Source organism: Eucyclogobius newberryi, unplaced genomic scaffold, assembly GCF_026437365.1.
Source record: "Eucyclogobius newberryi isolate DKJ021-1_F unplaced genomic scaffold, fEucNew1.0.hap1 SCAF_18, whole genome shotgun sequence".
Taxonomy (NCBI): Eukaryota; Metazoa; Chordata; class Actinopteri; order Gobiiformes; family Gobiidae; genus Eucyclogobius; species Eucyclogobius newberryi.
This window is the reverse complement of record NW_027315812.1, coordinates 4007888-4026718: the sequence shown is the minus strand read 5'-3', so window position 1 is coordinate 4026718 and position 18831 is coordinate 4007888. Positions and strand designations below refer to the sequence as shown.

Below are 18831 nucleotides of genomic sequence, written 5' to 3'. Positions count from 1 at the left end.
CCTTGCACATTCACCCAGTAAGCCAACAGAAGTTCTAGCCTCCGGAGCCGTAACGGCAATTCCCCCAACTCAACCTGCAGCGCCGAGACAGGGGAGGTCCTAAAAGCCCTACAGCAGATGCGCAAGGCCTGGGCTTGCTCCACATCAAGCTTCTTTAAGTTAGTCTCAGCCGCAGACATGTAGGCTATACAGCCATAATCAATAGCCGCCCTCATGACGGCCCGATAAATACCCAGGAGCGACCTTCTGCTGGCCCCCCAGTCCTGGCCGGATAGACAACGAAGCAAGTTATTCACCCTTTTGCATTTACCACTGACCTCATCAATGTGCCGACGCCAACTAAGCCTCTCGTCAAAGGTGACCCCCAAGAACCTCACCTCCCTGACCTGTTCGAGCACCTGCCCATGCAGTCGAAGGGAGACGTCCCTATGTCCATTGAAGAAACAGATCACTTGAGACTTCCGTACGGACAGTTTAAACCCCCACTTCAGGGTCCACTGCTCCACCTGCTGTATTGCCCTTTGCAGTTTCGCCTCGTAAAACCGGAGATTCCTCCCTCTCACCCATAGAGCGCCATCGTCAGCATAAAGGCTCCTCCCAACAGACCCATCCACGTCGTCAAAGATGTCCTTAATCATAACATTGAACAAGATAGGGCTACACACACTCCCCTGCGGGATCCCATTCTCCACCCCATAGACCCCAGAGTAAGCAGCGCCCACTCTGGTTTGGATACGCCGGCCAGACAGAAAGCTCCGGACCCAGTTAAACAGTTTACCCTTCACACCACACTTCCGCAGCTTAATGAGGAGCCCATCCTTCCAAACCATATCGTACGCCTTCTCCACATCAAAGAGCACCGCAATAACCTTTTCTTTCTGAGCCCTGGCCAGCTGGATATCAGATTCCAAACACAACACGGAATCCATGGTGTTCCTGCCCCTACGGAAACCACTCTGGTGCGCGGGAAGCAAACCCTGACTCTCCAAGAAGTAATCCAACCGCTCGGTAACCATGCGCTCCATCGTTTTCCCGAGCTGCGACGTCAAGGCAATCGGCCTATAACTTGAAGGGTCAGACGCTGGCCTACCCGGCTTCAGAACCGGCACCACCGTAGACTGTTTCCACGCAGATGGAACACAACCTGAATCCCAAACACGGTTGAAAAGACCCAGGACTAGCCCAAGCGTGTCATCAGTCAAATGAGAGAGCATGTCATAGGACACCTCATCTTTACCCGGGGCTGTCTGTTTCGCCTTAGAAAGTGCTCTCCTTAGCTCAAACAAACTAAACGGAAGGTCAAGGTCATCTTGAGTCGAAGGCTGGTGCCCAATCAGCTCAGAATTCTGGGCCAAAGTACTCTCCCTGTAGTGCCTTTCCGCAGGTGAGAGATTGTCAGAGCTGTGCACCGACACAAAGGTGCTGGCCAACAGTTCAGCTTTGTCAACGTCGCTGACTGCTTCAACACCATTCAGTATTAGGACCGGGGTCCCACGACGGCGCTCAACCCCATGCATCCGCTTAATCATCCCCCAAACATCCCCGAGACGCGTTTCTCTCCCAATTTTGGAACAATACCGCCTCCAATAGGCACTCTTGGCCGTTCTCACAGTTTTCCGCACAACAGCGCGGGCCCTCTTGTAGTCAATGAGGGCACCCTCAGTGTGGGCAACCCTTAGCCGGCGAAACGCCGCATTTCTCACCCTAACAGCATGACCACATGCTTCAGTCCACCACGGCACCCGCTTCCTATGTCCACTACCACCACTCTTAGGAATCGAGCCTACCGCTGACTGCGTGATGAGCGAGACAATTGCACTATTGAGATCATCCACCTGAGTCAATCCTCCTTCCTGCAGAACCCTAGAACCATCATCAGCTTTCCTCAGGAAAGCCCCCCAGTTCGCCCTTGCCAACTGCCACCTCTGGATCCTCGTCCCCCTGACCACACAGCTCCCAAAGCCAATCACGGTGCGGACTAGATAGTGATCGCTACCAAAAGAAAGATTACCAAGAACCTCCCAACTACAAACACCAGCTAACTCCTTGGACACAAGTGTAAGATCTATTGCACTTTCCGCACCGGTCCCCATATCATAGCGGGTCCCACCCCCATCATTCAGACAAACCAACTCCCTTTGATTGATAAAACCCTCTACCACCTGCCCATACCTATCGGTACCACTACCGCCCCACAAAGCGCTATGCGCATTAAAATCCCCACACCACACGGCCTTTCCCCGAACATCCTTACCGATACTATGTAAGGACTCTAGCGTTAACTCACCACACGGATTATAAAGGTTAACCACAGTAACAGCTTCACCACCCAGCCAGACCCTCACCGCCAGGGCCTCCGGCGCTTTACTCACACTGACAACAACGTAATTTAGGTCATCTCGGACAAACACAGCCACACCTCCGCCTCTACCCTGCTCCCTATCATTCCTAACACACACATACCCTTGTATCCCAAAACCCCACCTAGGTCGTAACCAAGTCTCCTGCACGCACATAACGTGAGGCTTGTTCAACAAGGTAGAGACAAAATGCTTAAATTCCTGGCCATTAGCACGAAGACTACGCGCATTCCATTGCAAGACAACCACCGCCATTATGAGCCCCCGGAACCTGACGGCGCATCGGGAGCCCCCCCACTCCCACTGCCAGAATGGGGCAGGGCGCCCTCCCGCAGCGCATCCTCTATCTCCGTCCACTCGGGGCCCCCAGCTCCAAAGTACTTCCCTGCAGCCTTAGCGATGATCTTAGTCTTTTCGGATCTCTTCTTGGTTTGCCCAGTACAGTTAATCACTTCCACTATAAAGAGGAAGAAATCTTTCCTCTTCACAACCAGTACATCCTCCGCACCCACAGGGCCTCTGCCCGTGGAAGCCACACTCACGGGCATCCCAGTGGGGACCTCCCCCTGGCTGCGGGCAACGCTGCCCCCTCCCCTGTCGCCTAGGACACCAGCATCACTGGCAGCCCCCACGGCATCCACCGTCACCTGACTACCAGACACCTTCTTGACCGCATCCGCGTAGGATATGCCTTGAGAGGCTCTAACTTTTTGCACCTCCGCAGCCCTCTTGCTGAACACGCATCCCCCGTAGGCAGAGCTATGCTCTCCCCCACAGTTACAGCACTTGAGTTTTGCTCCGTCGTCACACTTCCCATACTCGTGGTCTCCTGCACATTTACCACACTTCTGCTTCCCTCTACAGACCGCTGCAATATGCCCAAAGCGCTGGCACTTGAAGCAACGCAGGGGCGGCAGAACATATGGGCGTACGCCATAGCGCATGTACCCAACGCACACCACACGAGGCAGGATCCCACCTTCAAATCTAATCATTATCGACAGGCTGTCACACCTTACCCCATCCCGGGTCATCTTCAACCGCCTAGCATCCACCACCTTAGCTCCAGTCAAATTCTCCTTTATGTCATCCACAGATGTCGTCGTAGGGACGCCTACTATAACTCCCCTGACCGTGCCTCTTACAGCATCAGACACAAGAATGTCCTTCCCACCCAGACACTTAGCTTCAATCGCCTTCCTTTGCTGAGCCACGTCCTTGCACACAACCAGCAGCGAGCCATCCCTAAGGACACTCGCATGCTTGACCACTCCCACAGCTACAGTCAGGCTCCTTGTCAACGCCATCGGATCCCACCCCTTAAAGGACGCATTATTCTGCGCGAGCTTTATGAACACCTTACACTCTGAACTCACATCCCCGACATCTGCAACGTGTCACAGGTTTGGGCTTTAGTGGGAAGAGCACGGCCTGATGGAACCAATCAAAACAGGGAAGTTAAGAATAAATCTACAATTTATCTGATAAAACTGGGTCAAAGCGACTTCCGGTTATGGTGACGAGCTGTGTGCACGCGCTCACTTCGCTGCGGCAGAAACTAGCATTAAAAATGTAATTTGACCCACAAAATCCCCCAAAATATGAACAACAAATGAGTGGACAATGAAGACACAAGCCTAGAAAAACTACGGGAAAAACATAGGTAAAAACAGCCCCCCCAGTGCTATTTCTGTGGTCACATCACACAGATGGGGAAACAAAATGCGAGTCAGGCTGCCCAATCATAGAAATTTGATTCATATTCCCTGTGAAAGGAAAGGCCCAGTCCCACTGAAACTAGTCTGAAAGTTGCTGTGCTAAATGTCAGATCCTTATGTAACCAACCTGAGCCCCAGCAGGGCGTAGGGCCTATTGGTCCTGCAACGCTGCCGAAGGCATGGATCATGCATACTTACTCCTGCTATGACAAAAAAAAAGTCATTGTTGACAACAGCAGCACTCCAAAAACACTCAAAACACTCCTGGCATCGTCCTGTACACGAGAGTCCACGCCGCAGACATGAGCCATGCTTGTATCTGCTGAAATGAATGGAAATCTATGGGGAGTGGGTGGAGGACCCCGACGGGATGGGGAGTGACCAGCGCGTAATGATTATAGCTTTCAAACCATGTGGTTGCAGTGCAAACGACTATATTGTTTTTGCTCTAAATATTATTATTATTATTTTTTTCTGTTCTATGGTCTTCTGCTCTTTCAGCTCAAAACTCACCAAACTTTACCCAAAATTCAGAATCGGTGAAAAATATAGTCTTTTACAGGCCAGTTTTTGTGCGTTTAAATATGGCATGACCGCATCATTGTGGCCACGCCCTTTGACTGATGGTTTAGCCGTCATCTTGAATTGAACTTTAATGAATTCAGAGTAATTTTTGTCACTTTATACGTTTAGGAACTCCTCCTCGGGCGTCAGATCAAGCTTAACATTTGGGGGCATCAGGAAGGGGGGGGGGCTAAAGTGCTGCTGTGCGGTGAAGCCGCAAACGCAAAGTTGACTGAGAGTTTTTTCATTTATGCTGGTGAATCACTGCTGTTTCCATGTGACACCTTCTACGAAAAGAACTGAGGGCGATTTAGCTCCATCTCTGTAAAATGCAGAGAGCGGAGTACGAAACCCGTTGGATGCCGCTTGCGGCTTTAATTTGTAAATATTCTCGCTCTAGAATCTTTAGTCACAGATTTACACTTTTATTTGGTTCAAAATGTATTTATAAAGTCCCAGTGTTCAATAGAAATAATGAAATGATAGTTACTGACTGATTGCTGCTTCTTCCTGTGTCTCAGGTTTGGCAGAATCCTGGAGGACTTGGACAGTTTGGCAGGTTTGTTTAGTCTTATTTGTATTTGTGTATTTGTGTGAGTGAGCGTTCTCTCTTCTCTGTGGCAGTTCTGATCTCGTACTCGCACACGTACAACACCGCCCTGAAGAGGTCGCCACTGTCCATCGTCACGGCGCTCGTCGACAAGATCGGTGAGTGTGTCCTGCACATCTCACTCCGCCCTCGGCCCTTTTGGCTTCACACTTCACACAAAGAAATAAAGCAGCAAATTTACTACAAAGTCATTTAAATATTGACACATATTCTGCTGAATGTCCTTCAGGTTTAAAGGTTGAGAAGGACAGAAATAATGCTGATTTAAACCCAAGCCTCGCCTTTGTCTTCAAACCACACGTGACTTGTTTGTTTGTTTGTTTGTTTGTTTGTTTGTCAGACATGAGGCATCACGTGATCTACCCGGACTGCGACGTCAAGTTCACGGGTCATGTGACGTGGGTCGGCCGCACCTCCATCGAAGCCAAGATGCACATGACGCAGGTGCGTCATCTCTGTCATTTAAGTGTCAGTTTGTGAAGAAAAACGAGGGTTTAAAATGACAGGAAGTGGAGCAGAATCCCTCTATGATGTCATCAGAGTGCGACACTGAAACCAGGGGGGTCCAAACTTTTTTCACAGTTGGCCGTCATTTGTGCAGGGGGCGAACCAGTATCTCCAGTACCCCTAGTATCTCCAGTACCTTTAGTATCTCCAGTACCTTTTTATTATCTCCAGTATCTCCAGTACCCCTAGTATCTCCAGTACCTTTAGTATCTCCAGTACCCCTAGTATCTCCAGTACCTTTAGTATCTCCAGTACCCCTAGTATCTCCAGTACCTTTAGTATCTCCAGTACCCCTAGTATCTCCAGTACCTTTAGTATCTCCAGTACCTTTTTATTATCTCCAGTATCTCCAGTACCCCTAGTATCTCCAGTACCTTTAGTATCTCCAGTACCTCCAGTATCTTTAGTATCTCCAGTACCTCCAGTATCTTTAGTATCTCCAGTACCTCCAGTATCTTTAGTATCTCCAGTACCTCCAGTATCTTTAGTATCTCCAGTACCTCCAGTATCTCCAGTACCTTTAGTATATCCAGTACCCCTAGTATCTCCAGTACCTCTAGTATCTCCAGTACCTCCAGTATCTCCAGTACCCCTAGTATCTCCAGTACCTTTTTATTATCTCCAGTATCTCCAGTACCCCTAGTATCTCCAGTACCTTTAGTATCTCCAGTACCCCTAGTATCTCCAGTACCTCCAGTATCTTTAGTATCTCCAGTACCTCCAGTATCTTTAGTATCTCCAGTACCTCCAGTATCTTTAGTATCTCCAGTACCTCTAGTATCTTTAGTATCTCCAGTACCTCCAGTATCTTTAGTATCTCCAGTACCTCCAGTATCTTTAGTATCTCCAGTACCTCCAGTATCTTTAGTATCTCCAGTACCTCCAGTATCTTTAGTATCTCCAGTACCTCCAGTATCTCCAGTACCTTTAGTATATCCAGTACCCCTAGTATCTCCAGTACCTCTAGTATCTCCAGTACCTCCAGTATCTCCAGTACCCCTAGTATCTCCAGTACCTTTTGTATCTCCAGTATCTCCAGTATCTCCAGTATCTTTGTTTCTTCCGCAGTTTCGAGACGGGGCCTACGCGCCGGTGTTGGACGCTACGTTTGTGATGGTCGCCCGGGATCCAGAGAACAAGAAGTGAGACCGCAATTATTCCACATTTTGTTCATTGTGAACCGTAATTTTACCAAAGCAACGTAGACTTTGTCCAAACCGGGACTGACACGGATGTTCTGCTCGATTTCAGAGCGGCGTTTGTGAATCCCCTGAAGCCTGAAGGAGCAGAGGAGGAGACACTGTTCCAGGAGGGAGAAGGTTCTGTTCCTCACGTTTCAAGGCTAAAGTGGTGTGTTTTTTTGCCGTGCTTCACTCACAGTTTGAACGTTTTTAGCGAATAAATCCCGTCGCGTGGACCTGAGCACGGCGTCGCTGCTCAAAGTGGCTCCCACGGCGGAAGAGAGGAAGATCGTCCACAGCCTCTTCCTCAACACGCTCGACAACAAGTGAGTGCGGGACACGCCCGCCGGAACATTCTGTGAGGGTCAGTTCAGTTTGGAATGTACGCTTTGACTTTTGTGTTTGAGGACGGTGAGTTTCCGCAGCAGAGTTCTTCCTCCGAACGCCGTCTGGATGCAAGACGCCAAACTGAAGGGCCTGGAGATCTGCCACCCTCAGGTCAGTCGAGGAATCGCACCCACACGTCCAACAGGTGGTTCCTTCTCAACAGCTCCTCGTGGACCAGAGCTTGAACCTGCCGCGCATTTGGCACGTTTAGTTTGTGTTCAGATGGGGCTGAACTGAACACTCAGGCCGAGCGCTCCCTCTGCACGTGTTCAGTCTGAGGAAGATCTGTGCCGGACTGAAGGAAACGTGATGGAGAAATGTGTGGGGGAAACGTAAGGAACGTCAGCGGAACATTAGAGGAACGTCAGAGGAACATTAGAGGAACGTCAGAGGAACATTAGAGGAACGTCAGAGGAACATTAGAGGAACGTCAGAAGAACATTAGAGGAACATTAGAGGAACGTCAGAGGAACATTAGAGGAACGTCAGAGGAACATTAGAGGAACGTCAGAGGAACATTAGAGGAACGTCAGAAGAACATTAGAGGAACATTAGAGGAACGTCAGAGGAACATTAGAGGAACGTCAGAGGAACATTAGAGGAACGTCAGAGGAACATTAGAGGAACGTCAGAGGAACATTAGAGGAACGTCAGAAGAACATTAGAGGAACATTAGAGGAACGTCAGAAGAACATTAGAGGAACATTAGAGGAACGTCAGAAGAACATTAGAGGAACATTAGAGGAACGTCAGAAGAACATTAGAGGAACATCAGAGGAACCTTAGAGGAACGTCAGAGGAACCTTAGAGGAACGTCAGAGGAACATTAGAGGAACGTCAGAGGAACATTAGAGGAACATTAGAGGAACGTCAGAAGAACATTAGAGGAACGTCAGAGGAACATTAGAGGAACGTCAGAGGAACATTAGAGGAACGTCAGAAGAACATTAGAGGAACGTCAGAGGAACATTAGAGGAACGTCAGAAGAACATTAGAGGAACATCAGAGGAACCTTAGAGGAACGTCAGAGGAACCTTAGAGGAACGTCAGAGGAACATTAGAGGAACGTCAGAGGAACATTAGAGGAACATTAGAGGAACGTCAGAAGAACATTAGAGGAACGTCAGAGGAACATTAGAGGAACGTCAGAGGAACATTAGAGGAACGTCAGAAGAACATTAGAGGAACGTCAGAGGAACATTAGAGGAACGTCAGAGGAACCTTAGAGGAACGTCAGAGGAACCTTAGAGGAACGTCAGAGGAACGTCAGAGAAACATTAGAGGAACGTCAGAGGAACATTAGAGGAACGTCAGCGGAACATTAGAAGAACGTCAGAGGAACATTAGAGGAACGTCAGAGGAACATTAGAGGAATGTCAGAGGAACTTTAGAGGAACGTCAGAGGAACATTAGAGGAACGTCAGAAGAACATTAGAGGAACGTCAGAGGAACCTTAGAGGAACGTTAGAGGAACCTTAGAGGAACGTCAGAGGAACCTTAGAGGAACGTCAGAGGAACCTTAGAGGAACGTCAGAGGAACGTCAGAGAAACATTAGAGGAACGTCAGCGGAACATTAGAAGAACGTCAGAGGAACATTAGAGGAACGTCAGAGGAACATTAGAGGAATGTCAGAGGAACATTAGAGGAACGTCAGAAGAACATTAGAGGAACGTCAGAGGAACCTTAGAGGAACGTTAGAGGAACGTCAGGAACATTAGAGGAACATTAGAGGAACATTAGAGGAACATTAGAGGAACATTAGAGGAACATCAGAGGAACATCAGGAACATTAGAGGAACATTAGAGGAACGTCAGAGGAACGTCAGAGGAACATTAGAGGAACATTAGAGGAACATTAGAGGAACGTCAGAGGAACATTAGAGGAACATCAGAGGAACTTTAGAGGAACATTAGAGGAACATTAGAGGAACGTCAGAGGAACGTCAGAGGAACTTTAGAGGAACATTAGAGGAACATTAGAGGAACATTAGAGGAACGTCAGAGGAACGTCAGGGGAACGTCAGAGGAACATTAGAGGAACGTCAGAGGAACATCAGAGGAACATTAGAGGAACGTCAGAGGAACTTTAGAGGAACATTAGAGGAACATTAGAGGAACATTAGAGGAACGTCAGAGGAACGTCAGGGGAACGTCAGAGGAACATTAGAGGAACGTCAGAGGAACATCAGAGGAACATCAGAGGAACATTAGAGGAACGTCAGAGGAACGTCAGAGGAACGTCAGGGGAACGTCAGAGGAACATCAGAGGAACATTAGAGGAACATTAGAGGAACGTCAGAGGAACGTCAGAGGAACGTCAGAGGAACGTCAGAGGAACATTAGAGGAACGTCAGGAACGTCAGAGGAACGTCAGAAGAACGTCAGAAGAACGTCAGAAGAACGTCAGAAGAACGTTCAGGTTGGCTTTAGCACCTGTTTGGTTTGTATAATTGTGGGTGATTGAAAGTGTCCCAGAGCGGAGAACGTTCTTCTGTTTAAACTGTGACACAGGAGAAGTTCCTCCAGCGTGTGCAGTTCCTGTGACTCTGTGAAGTACATACAGTGGTAGTTTGTCCTACTTAGAGCTATTTTATCGCTTTTGTCACAAGCTAAAAATATAACTCCAGATGGGATCCAGGTGCATTTATAGTCACTGTTTGTGTTTGACACTCTCCAAAGTTCAGTGTTTGAGGCTCCACCCCCTTTACAACAGTGTGCTGAGGCCACGCCCAGGGGGGTGATGAGGGAGCTGCAGTCAAGTTACAATAGGACATGATGGCCCATTACAGGGCGATGATGGCCCATTACAGGTCGATGGCCCATTACAGGGCGATGGCCCATTACAGGGCGATGGTGGCCCATTACAGGTCGATGGCCCATTACAGGGCGATGATGGCCCATTACAGGTCGATGGCCCATTACAGGGCGATGGCCCATTACAGGGCGATGGTGGCCCATTACAGGGCGATGGTGGCCCATTACAGGGCGATGGCCCATTACAGGGCGATGGTGGCCCATTACAGGGCGATGGTGGCCCATTACAGGGCGATGGTGGCCCATTACAGGGCGATGGCCCATTACAGGGCGATGGTGGCCCATTACAGGGCGATGGTGGCCCATTACAGGGCGATGGCCCATTACAGGGCGATGGTGGCCCATTACAGGGCGATGGCCCATTACAGGGCGATGGTGGCCCATTACAGGGCGATGAGTCTTAAGTGAAACTGTAAGCAGCTGGCATCAGGAGGCTCCGCCCAGTGGGAGAATGACTCTTGGAAGAGTCCAGAGCCGAGGATGAGGAGCAAGAGGATGTTCTAACGCGCTTTGACTTCATGTTGTTGTTGTTGTTGGTGGTGTTTTATGGCGGTTGGCATCCGAGTGTTGCATTACCGCCAGACTTTATTCCTCAGACTTTGTCGTAGTCCTTAAAAGTTCTTCTTCCATTGCTTTGGTGTTATAAAGCCCATGAGGTCATGAGTGGGCCTAGAAACGCCAAAGTGATGGAAGAAGGACTTCTAAAGGATACAACGACAAAGACGTCCCATGACCTCATGGGCTTTGTACTTCCAAAGCAATGCCGGTCGGACTCTGAAACAACAGTCTGAGGAAGAACAAGCCCTGGACTAAATGAGAAAGGCCAGCGTGGCTCCCAAGAAGTGTGAAGGTTTCAAGAGTGGAGGTCCCAAGTGTGCAGGTTCCAGAATTAATGAGAATACCCTGGTTGTGGATAGAGAGGATTTTGTACTCTTTATGGTGGATGTTGTAAACTGTGCTGCTCAGACTCAAAGCAGAACTGAAAGGATCAGGATCATTGCTAAAGCTGCAGGGAGATTCCTTGGAACAAAGGAGCTTGATTGGGCAGATATAGAAAACAGGCTAAAGGCGCTAAATGGGAGTCGGAGTGATGGGGGTCTGCTTGTGGGGAGTCAGAGTGATCAGAGTGACGAGATGGGGGTGGGGGTGGTCTCCTGTCCTCGTCCAGTCTCGTAGACGCACGGCTACCAAGCAGCGACATCAGTGGAAATATTAAAGCCTATAGAATGAAGCCTAAAGAATAAAGCTGTACGGTGGAAGCACCGAACGTCAAAGAAGGAGAGGAAGATGAAGAAGAGTCTCCCTGGAATAAAGCCGGTCGGTCTCTGAAACAACAACAACTATTCTAGTCACAAAGACATATCATGACCTCATGGGCTTTGTAACACCAAAGCAATGGAAGGAGTACTTTTACGGACTACGACAGAGTCTGAGGACTACGACAAAGTCTGAGGAATAAAGTCTGGCGGTAATGCAACACTTGGATGCCAACCGCCATAAAACAACAACAACAACAACAACAACAAGCCCTGGACTAAAACTGTGAGGAGACTTTGCTCAACACCCGGTCTGGAGAGACGGGAGATGGCGGAGGAGAGTGGATCGGGGATGGAAGACGTTCTGGACGGCGTGGAGGAGCAGCCTTTTCTGCCTGCACGTGCCCGGAAACGTAAAAAGTCCCTTAGCTCGTCCGAGGGTTCTGGGAATGAGCAGCAGGATGAGGCTGAAGCTATTGATATCCGGGGTGAGAGCAGAGACTGTAAGGTGATCATAAAGCTTGCACAGGATAGTGCATCCTTTAAGGAGTGGAATTCAGTGGCATTGTCAAAGAGCCTAACTGTAGCTGTGGGAGTGATCAAGAGTGCGAGTGTCCTTAGAGATGGCTCGCTGCTGGTCGTGTGCAAGGACGCGGCTCAGCAACGGAAGGCGATTGGAACTAAACGTCTGGGTGGAAAGGACATTCTTGTGTCTGATGCTGAAAGAAACACGGTCAGAGGAGTTATCGTAGGTGTCCCTACGGCAACGTCTGTGGATGAAGTTAAGGAGAATTTGACTGGAGTTACGGTGGTGGACGCTAGGCGGTTGAAGGTGACCTGGTTTGGGGTAAGATGTGACAGCTTGTCAGTAATGGTAACACTTGAAGGGAGGTGCCTGCCTAGTAAGGTGTTCATTGGGTACATGTGCTATAGCGTCAGGCCATATGTTCCGCCGCCCCTGCGTTGCTTTAAGTGCCAGCGCTTTGGGCATATTGCAGCGGTCTGTAGAGGGAAGCAAAGATGTGGTAAATGTGCAGGAGACCACGAGTATGGGAAGTGTGACGTGGGTGCAAAACTGAAGTGCTGTAACTGTGGGGAAGAACATAGCTCTGCCTACGGGGGATGCAGGTTTAGCAAAAGAGCTGCTGAGGTGCATAAAATAAAGCTCTCTCAAGGTATATCCTATGCAGATGCAGTCAAGAAAGTTTCAAGTAACGAGTTTAGAGTAAATACAGAGAGAGGAGCCAGCGCTGCTCCCAGCCAGGGCGAAATGAGAAAGGCCAGCGTGGCTCCCAAGAAGTGTGAAGGTTTCAAGAGTGGAGGTCCCAAATGTGCAGTTTCCAGAATTAATGAGAATACCCTGGTTGTGGATAGAGAGGATTTTGTACTCTTTATGGTGGATGTTGTAAACTGTGCTGCTCAGACTCAAAGCAGAACTGAAAGGATCAGGATCATTGCTAAAGCTGCAGGGAGATTCCTTGGAACAAAGGAGCTTGATTGGGCAGATATAGAAAACAGGCTAAAGGCGCTAAATGGGAGTCGGAGTGATGGGGGTCTGCTTGTGGGGAGTCAGGGTGATCAGAGTGACGAGATGGGGGTGGGGGTGGTCTCCTGTCCTCGCCCAGTCTCGTAGACGCACGGCTACCAAGCAGCGACATCAGTGGAAATATTAAAGCCTATAGAATGAAGCCTAAAGAATAAAGCTGTACGGTGGAAGCACCGAACGTCAAAGAAGGAGAGGAAGATGAAGAAGAGTCTCCCTGGAATAAAGCCGGTCGGTCTCTGAAACAACAACAACTATTCTAGTCACAAAGACATATCATGACCTCATGGGCTTTGTAACACCAAAGCAATGGAAGGAGTTCTTTTACGGACTACGACAGAGTCTGAGGACTACGACAAAGTCTGAGGAATAAAGTCTGGCGGTAATGTTGTTGTTGTTGTTGTTGTTGTTGTTGTTTTATGGCGGTTGGCATCCAATTGTTGCATTACCGCCAGACTTTATTCCTCAGACTCTGTCGTAGTCCGTAAAAGTACTCCTTCCATTGCTTTGGTGTTACAAAGCCCATGAGGTCATGATATGTCTTTGTGACTAGAATAGTTGTTGTTGTTTCAGAGACCGACCGGCTTTATTCCAGGGAGACTCTTCTTCATCTTCCTCTCCTTCTTTGACGTTCGGTGCTTCCACCGTACAGCTTTATTCTTTAGGCTTCATTCTATAGGCTTTAATATTTCCACTGATGTCGCTGCTTGGTAGCCGTGCGTCTACGAGACTGGACGAGGACAGGAGACCACCCCCACCCCCATCTCGTCACTCTGACCACTCTGACTCCCCACAAGCAGACCCCCATCACTCCGACTCCCATTTAGCGCCTTTAGCCTGTTTTCTATATCTGCCCAATCAAGCTCCTTTGTTCCAAGGAATCTCCCTGCAGCTTTAGCAATGATCCTGATCCTTTCAGTTCTGCTTTGAGTCTGAGCAGCACAGTTTACAACATCCACCATAAAGAGTACAAAATCCTCTCTATCCACAACCAGGGTATTCTCATTAATTCTGGAACCTGCACATTTGGGACCTCCACTCTTGAAACCTTCACACTTCTTGGGAGCCACGCTGGCCTTTCTCATTTCGCCCTGGCTGGGAGCAGCGCTGGCTCCTCTCTCTGTATTTACTCTAAACTCGTTACTTGAAACTTTCTTGACTGCATCTGCATAGGATATACCTTGAGAGACCTTCATTTTCTGCACCTCAGCAGCTCTTTTGCTAAACCTGCATCCCCCGTAGGCAGAGCTATGTTCTTCCCCACAGTTACAGCACTTCAGTTTTGCACCCACGTCACACTTCCCATACTCGTGATCTCCTGCACATTTACCACACCTTTGCCTCCCTCTACAGACCGCTGCAATATGCCCAAAGCGCTGGCACTTAAAGCAACGCAGGGGCGGCGGAACATATGGCCTGACGCTATAGCACATGTACCCAATGAACACCTTACTAGGCAGGCACCTCCCTTCAAGTGTTACCATTACTGACAAGCTGTCACATCTTACCCCAAACCAGGTCACCTTCAACCGCCTAGCGTCCACCACCGTAACTCCAGTCAAATTCTCCTTAACTTCATCCACAGACGTTGCCGTAGGGACACCTACGATAACTCCTCTGACCGTGTTTCTTTCAGCATCAGACACAAGAATGTCCTTTCCACCCAGACGTTTAGTTCCAATCGCCTTCCGTTGCTGAGCCGCGTCCTTGCACACGACCAGCAGCGAGCCATCTCTAAGGACACTCGCACTCTTGATCACTCCCACAGCTACAGTTAGGCTCTTTGACAATGCCACTGAATTCCACTCCTTAAAGGATGCACTATCCTGTGCAAGCTTTATGATCACCTTACAGTCTCTGCTCTCACCCCGGACATCAATAGCTTCAGCCTCATCCTGCTGCTCATTCCCAGAACCCTCGGACGAGCTAAGGGACTTTTTACGTTTCCGGGCACGTGCAGGCAGAAAAGGCTGCTCCTCCACGCCGTCCAGAACGTCTTCGACCACCGATCCACTCTCCTCCGCCATCTCCCGTCTCTCCAGACCGGGTGTTTCAGTCTGGCGGTAATGCAACACTCGGATGCCAACCGCCATAAAACAACAACAACAACAAAGCAATGGAATAAGAATTTTTAAGGACAACGACAAAGTCTGAGGGGAGGAAGAACTTCTATAGGATACAATAACAAAGGCATCTCACAATAACAAAGGCATCTCACGATAACAAAGGCATCTCACGATAACAAGGCATCTCATGACCTCTTGGGCTTTGTCAAAGCACTGGAGGTCAAAGCACTGGAAGAAGAACTTTTAGGACTACGACAAAGTCTCTGGGGAATAAAGTCTGGCGGTAATGCGACACTCGGCTGTCGTTTGCCATAAAACAACAACAACAACAACGTCCAGATGAAGCGTCTCCAGGGGAACCTGCTGGACAAATGAGGAATTACACTGAAAACTCAGATGTTTCTGTAAAAAGTATTTGTGCTTTTGTTGTTTTCAGCAAAGAAACATCTTTAATCGAATCTTTGGAGGTTTTCTGATGAGGAAGGCGTACGAGCTGGGCTGGGCCAACGCCTGCGCCTTCGGGTGAGACTCACTGTTTACACAGAGGTCCCAGGGCCACTGAGCACAGACTTCACACTATAACAGAGGTCAAAGGGCCCCGGGGCCACTGAGCACAGACTTCACACTATCACAGAGGTCAAAGGGCCCGGGGCCACTGAGCACAGACTTCACACTATCACAGAGGTCAAAGGGCCCCGGGGCCACTGAGCACAGACTTCACACTATCACAGAGGTCAAAGGGCCCCGGGGCCACTGAGCACAGGCTTCACACTATCACAGAGGTCAAAGGGCCCCGGGGCCACTGAGCACAGACTTCACACTATCACAGAGGTTAAAGGGCCCGGGGCCACTGAGCACAGACTTCACACTATCACAGAGGTCAAAGGGCCCCGGGGCCACTGAGCACAGACTTCACACTATCACAGAGGTCAAAGGGCCCCGGGGCCACTGAGCACAGACTTCACACTATCACAGAGGTCAAAGGGCCCGGGGCCACTGAGCACAGACTTCACACTATCACAGAGGTTAAAGGGCCCCGGGGTCACTGAGCACAGACTTCACACTATCACAGAGGTCAAAGGGCCCCGGGGTCACTGAGCACAGACTTCACACTATCACAGAGGTTAAAGGGCCCCGGGGCCACTGAGCACAGACTTCACACTATCACAGAGGTTAAAGGGCCCCGGGGCCACTGAGCACAGACTTCACACTATCACAGAGGTTAAAGGGCCCCGGGGTCACAGCTGTCTGGCTCATGAGCGGTGCCGTTTGTCCCTCAGAGGCTGCCGTCCCAGTTTGGTGGCCGTGGATGACATTTTGTTCCAGAAGCCGGTGGAGATCGGCTCTCTGCTGCTGCTCTCGTCACAGGTGAGTACCTGGTGGTGCAGGAGGTCGGGAGGGCATCTGACACAGCTCTGCCTCCACAGGTCTGTTACTCTGAGGGGAAGTACATCCAGGTCCGGGTGCACAGCGAAGTCTTTGACCCTTTGACCCGGACGCACAACACCACCAACGTGTTCCACTTCACCTTCGCCTCCGACCGCGACGTGCCGAGCGTCATCCCCGAGACCTACGGAGGTGAGCCCCCTGCAGGAGCGCCCCTGCCACTGCGCCTGCCCTGCGCCTGCTTATGTAGACAGTCAACTGTCTACATATGTTATAATTATTATATTATAACATATGTAAACATTACTATCATGGGCCTAGTTATTTAAATCAGAGATAATGTATATTTATGTCTAATAATAGAACTGGACCTGAGTTTGGAGGATGAACATGAATATTAAAATCACCTGTGAACACAACCATCGTCACACAGTTTACGTCACAAACATGAGCCTCTGTGAAACACGTGTTTGTTCACTTGAGTTTGGGAGGAAGTAAAAAGTGTTTATTACAAAATGAGGATTGTAAAGAGCAGATCTTCTGTTCTGTGTTTGGTCTGAAACTTTGGTGTGTTTTTGTTTTCAGAGTCAATGTTGTATTTGGACGGAAAGAGACACTTCAATCAAACTGTTCCCTGAAGTCAGCCGCCTCAGCCGCTTTCAGCCGCCTTCAGCCGCCTCAGCCGCTTTCAGCCGCCTTCAGCCGCCTCAGCCGCTTTCAGCCGCCGTCAGCCGCCTTCAGCCGCTGAGGGTGATTCACATCATGTCTGAACCACAGTTGACAGTGTCCGCGCTCTGCATCGACGTCGTACGTGTAAAAATAACAAGAATAACTTTGGTCGTGGCAGCTTTTTGTTTTATTCTGGGGACAATATTGGCACTTTGTTTTTTATTTTAAACATTTATACACATGCCATACTTTTATTTAGTTATCACTGACCTTTATATCATATTGCATTTTGATCCTTTTCTATGGTTTACTCTGCTGCATGCTGGGTAATCTGTTACAGCTTCACTCTGTCTTTGTGCAACTGCAACACAATAAAAGATTTGATTTATACAAAACAAAAAATCTGTGTTGTGTGTATTGTGTGTGTTTATGTTGTGTGTTTATGTTGTGTGTTTGTGTGTTTATGTTGTGTGTTTATGTTGTGTGTTTGTGTGTTTATGTTGTGTGTTTGTGTGTTTATGTTGTGTGTTTGTGTGTTTATGTTGTGTGTTTGTGTGTTTATGTTGTGTGTTTGTGTGTTTATGTTGTGTGTTTGTGTGTTTATGTTGTGTGTTTGTGTGTTTATGTTGTGTGTTTGTGTTTGTGTGTTTATGTTGTGTGTTTATGTTGTGTGTTTGTGTGTTTATGTTGTGTGTTTGTGTGTTTATGTTGTGTGTTTGTGTGTTTATGTTGTGTGTTTGTGTGTTTATGTTGTGTGTTTGTGTGTTTATGTTGTGTGTTTGTGTTTGTGTGTTTATGTTGTGTGTTTGTGTGTTTATGTTGTGTGTTTGTGTGTTTATGTTGTGTGTTTGTGTGTTTATGTTGTGTGTTTGTGTGTTTATGTTGTGTGTTTGTGTTTGTGTGTTTATGTTGTGTGTTTATGTTGTGTGTTTATGTTGTGTGTTTGTGTTTGTGTGTTTGTGTGTTTATGTTGTGTGTTTGTGTGTTTATGTTGTATGTTTGTGTGTTTATGTTGTGTGTTTGTGTTTGTGTGTTTATGTTGTGTGTTTGTGTTTGTGTGTTTATGTTGTGTGTTTGTGTGTTTATGTTGTGTGTTTGTGTGTTTATGTTGTGTGTTTGTGTGTTTATGTTGTGTGTTTGTGTTGTGTGTGTGTTTGTAGAACAAAATGAGGGATTTGACTGGAATAAATGAAGAAAATTGTGTATTATTCTGTGAACATATCGTGATTAGGCTGGGATTTCCAAAATAAAATGTCTTTCCGCCGCTCGGGTCTCACTTCCGGTCTCTCCGCGCTAACTTCCGTCGCCTTCACGCGCCTCTCCGCGGGCAGAGCATCCTCATCCTCCGCGCGCCGCCGCTCGCGCTCTCACACCTGCTCCGGAGCCCGAGCAGAGCGGGCTGTTCACGGCTCTCCTCCGCACGTACCTCCGCCCGTACCTCCGCCCGTACCTCCGCACGCACCTCCGCACGCACCTCCGCACGCACCTCCGCCCGTACCTCCGCCCGTACCTCCGCACGCACCTCCGCACGCACCTCCGCACGCACCTCCGCACGCACCTCCGCCCGTACCTCCGCACGCACCTCCGCACGCACCTCCGCCCGTACCTCCGCCCGTACCTCCGCACGTACCTCCGCACGCACCTCCGCACGCACCTCCGCCCGTACCTCCGCACGCACCTCCGCCCGTACCTCCGCACGCACCTCCGCACGCACCTCCGCCCGTACCTCCGCCCGTACCTCCGCACGTACCTCCGCACGCACCTCCGCA

General features: G+C 49.1%; 1 protein-coding gene across 2 annotated transcripts in view; it reads left to right on the top strand.

The window, feature by feature from the left end:
* acot9.1 (acyl-CoA thioesterase 9, tandem duplicate 1) overlaps positions 1–17344 on the top strand; it is a 32132-nt gene extending 14788 nt beyond the window's left edge. The window contains exons 6-16 of one of the 2 annotated variants that reach the window (XM_072450399.1): positions 5164–5201; positions 5267–5350; positions 5593–5696; positions 6828–6901; positions 7011–7078; positions 7155–7266; positions 7348–7438; positions 15444–15529; positions 16288–16375; positions 16435–16585; positions 16979–17344. In XM_072450399.1, coding sequence (XP_072306500.1) covers positions 5164–5201; positions 5267–5350; positions 5593–5696; positions 6828–6901; positions 7011–7078; positions 7155–7266; positions 7348–7438; positions 15444–15529; positions 16288–16375; positions 16435–16585; positions 16979–17031 — 949 coding nt within the window. In that variant the 3' untranslated portion in view covers positions 17032–17344. The remainder of the gene's footprint in view (positions 1–5163; positions 5202–5266; positions 5351–5592; positions 5697–6827; positions 6902–7010; positions 7079–7154; positions 7267–7347; positions 7439–15443; positions 15530–16287; positions 16376–16434; positions 16586–16978) is intronic. The other variant, XM_072450400.1, reaches the window with a different exon arrangement.
* The last annotated feature ends 1487 nt before the right edge of the window (positions 17345–18831 follow it).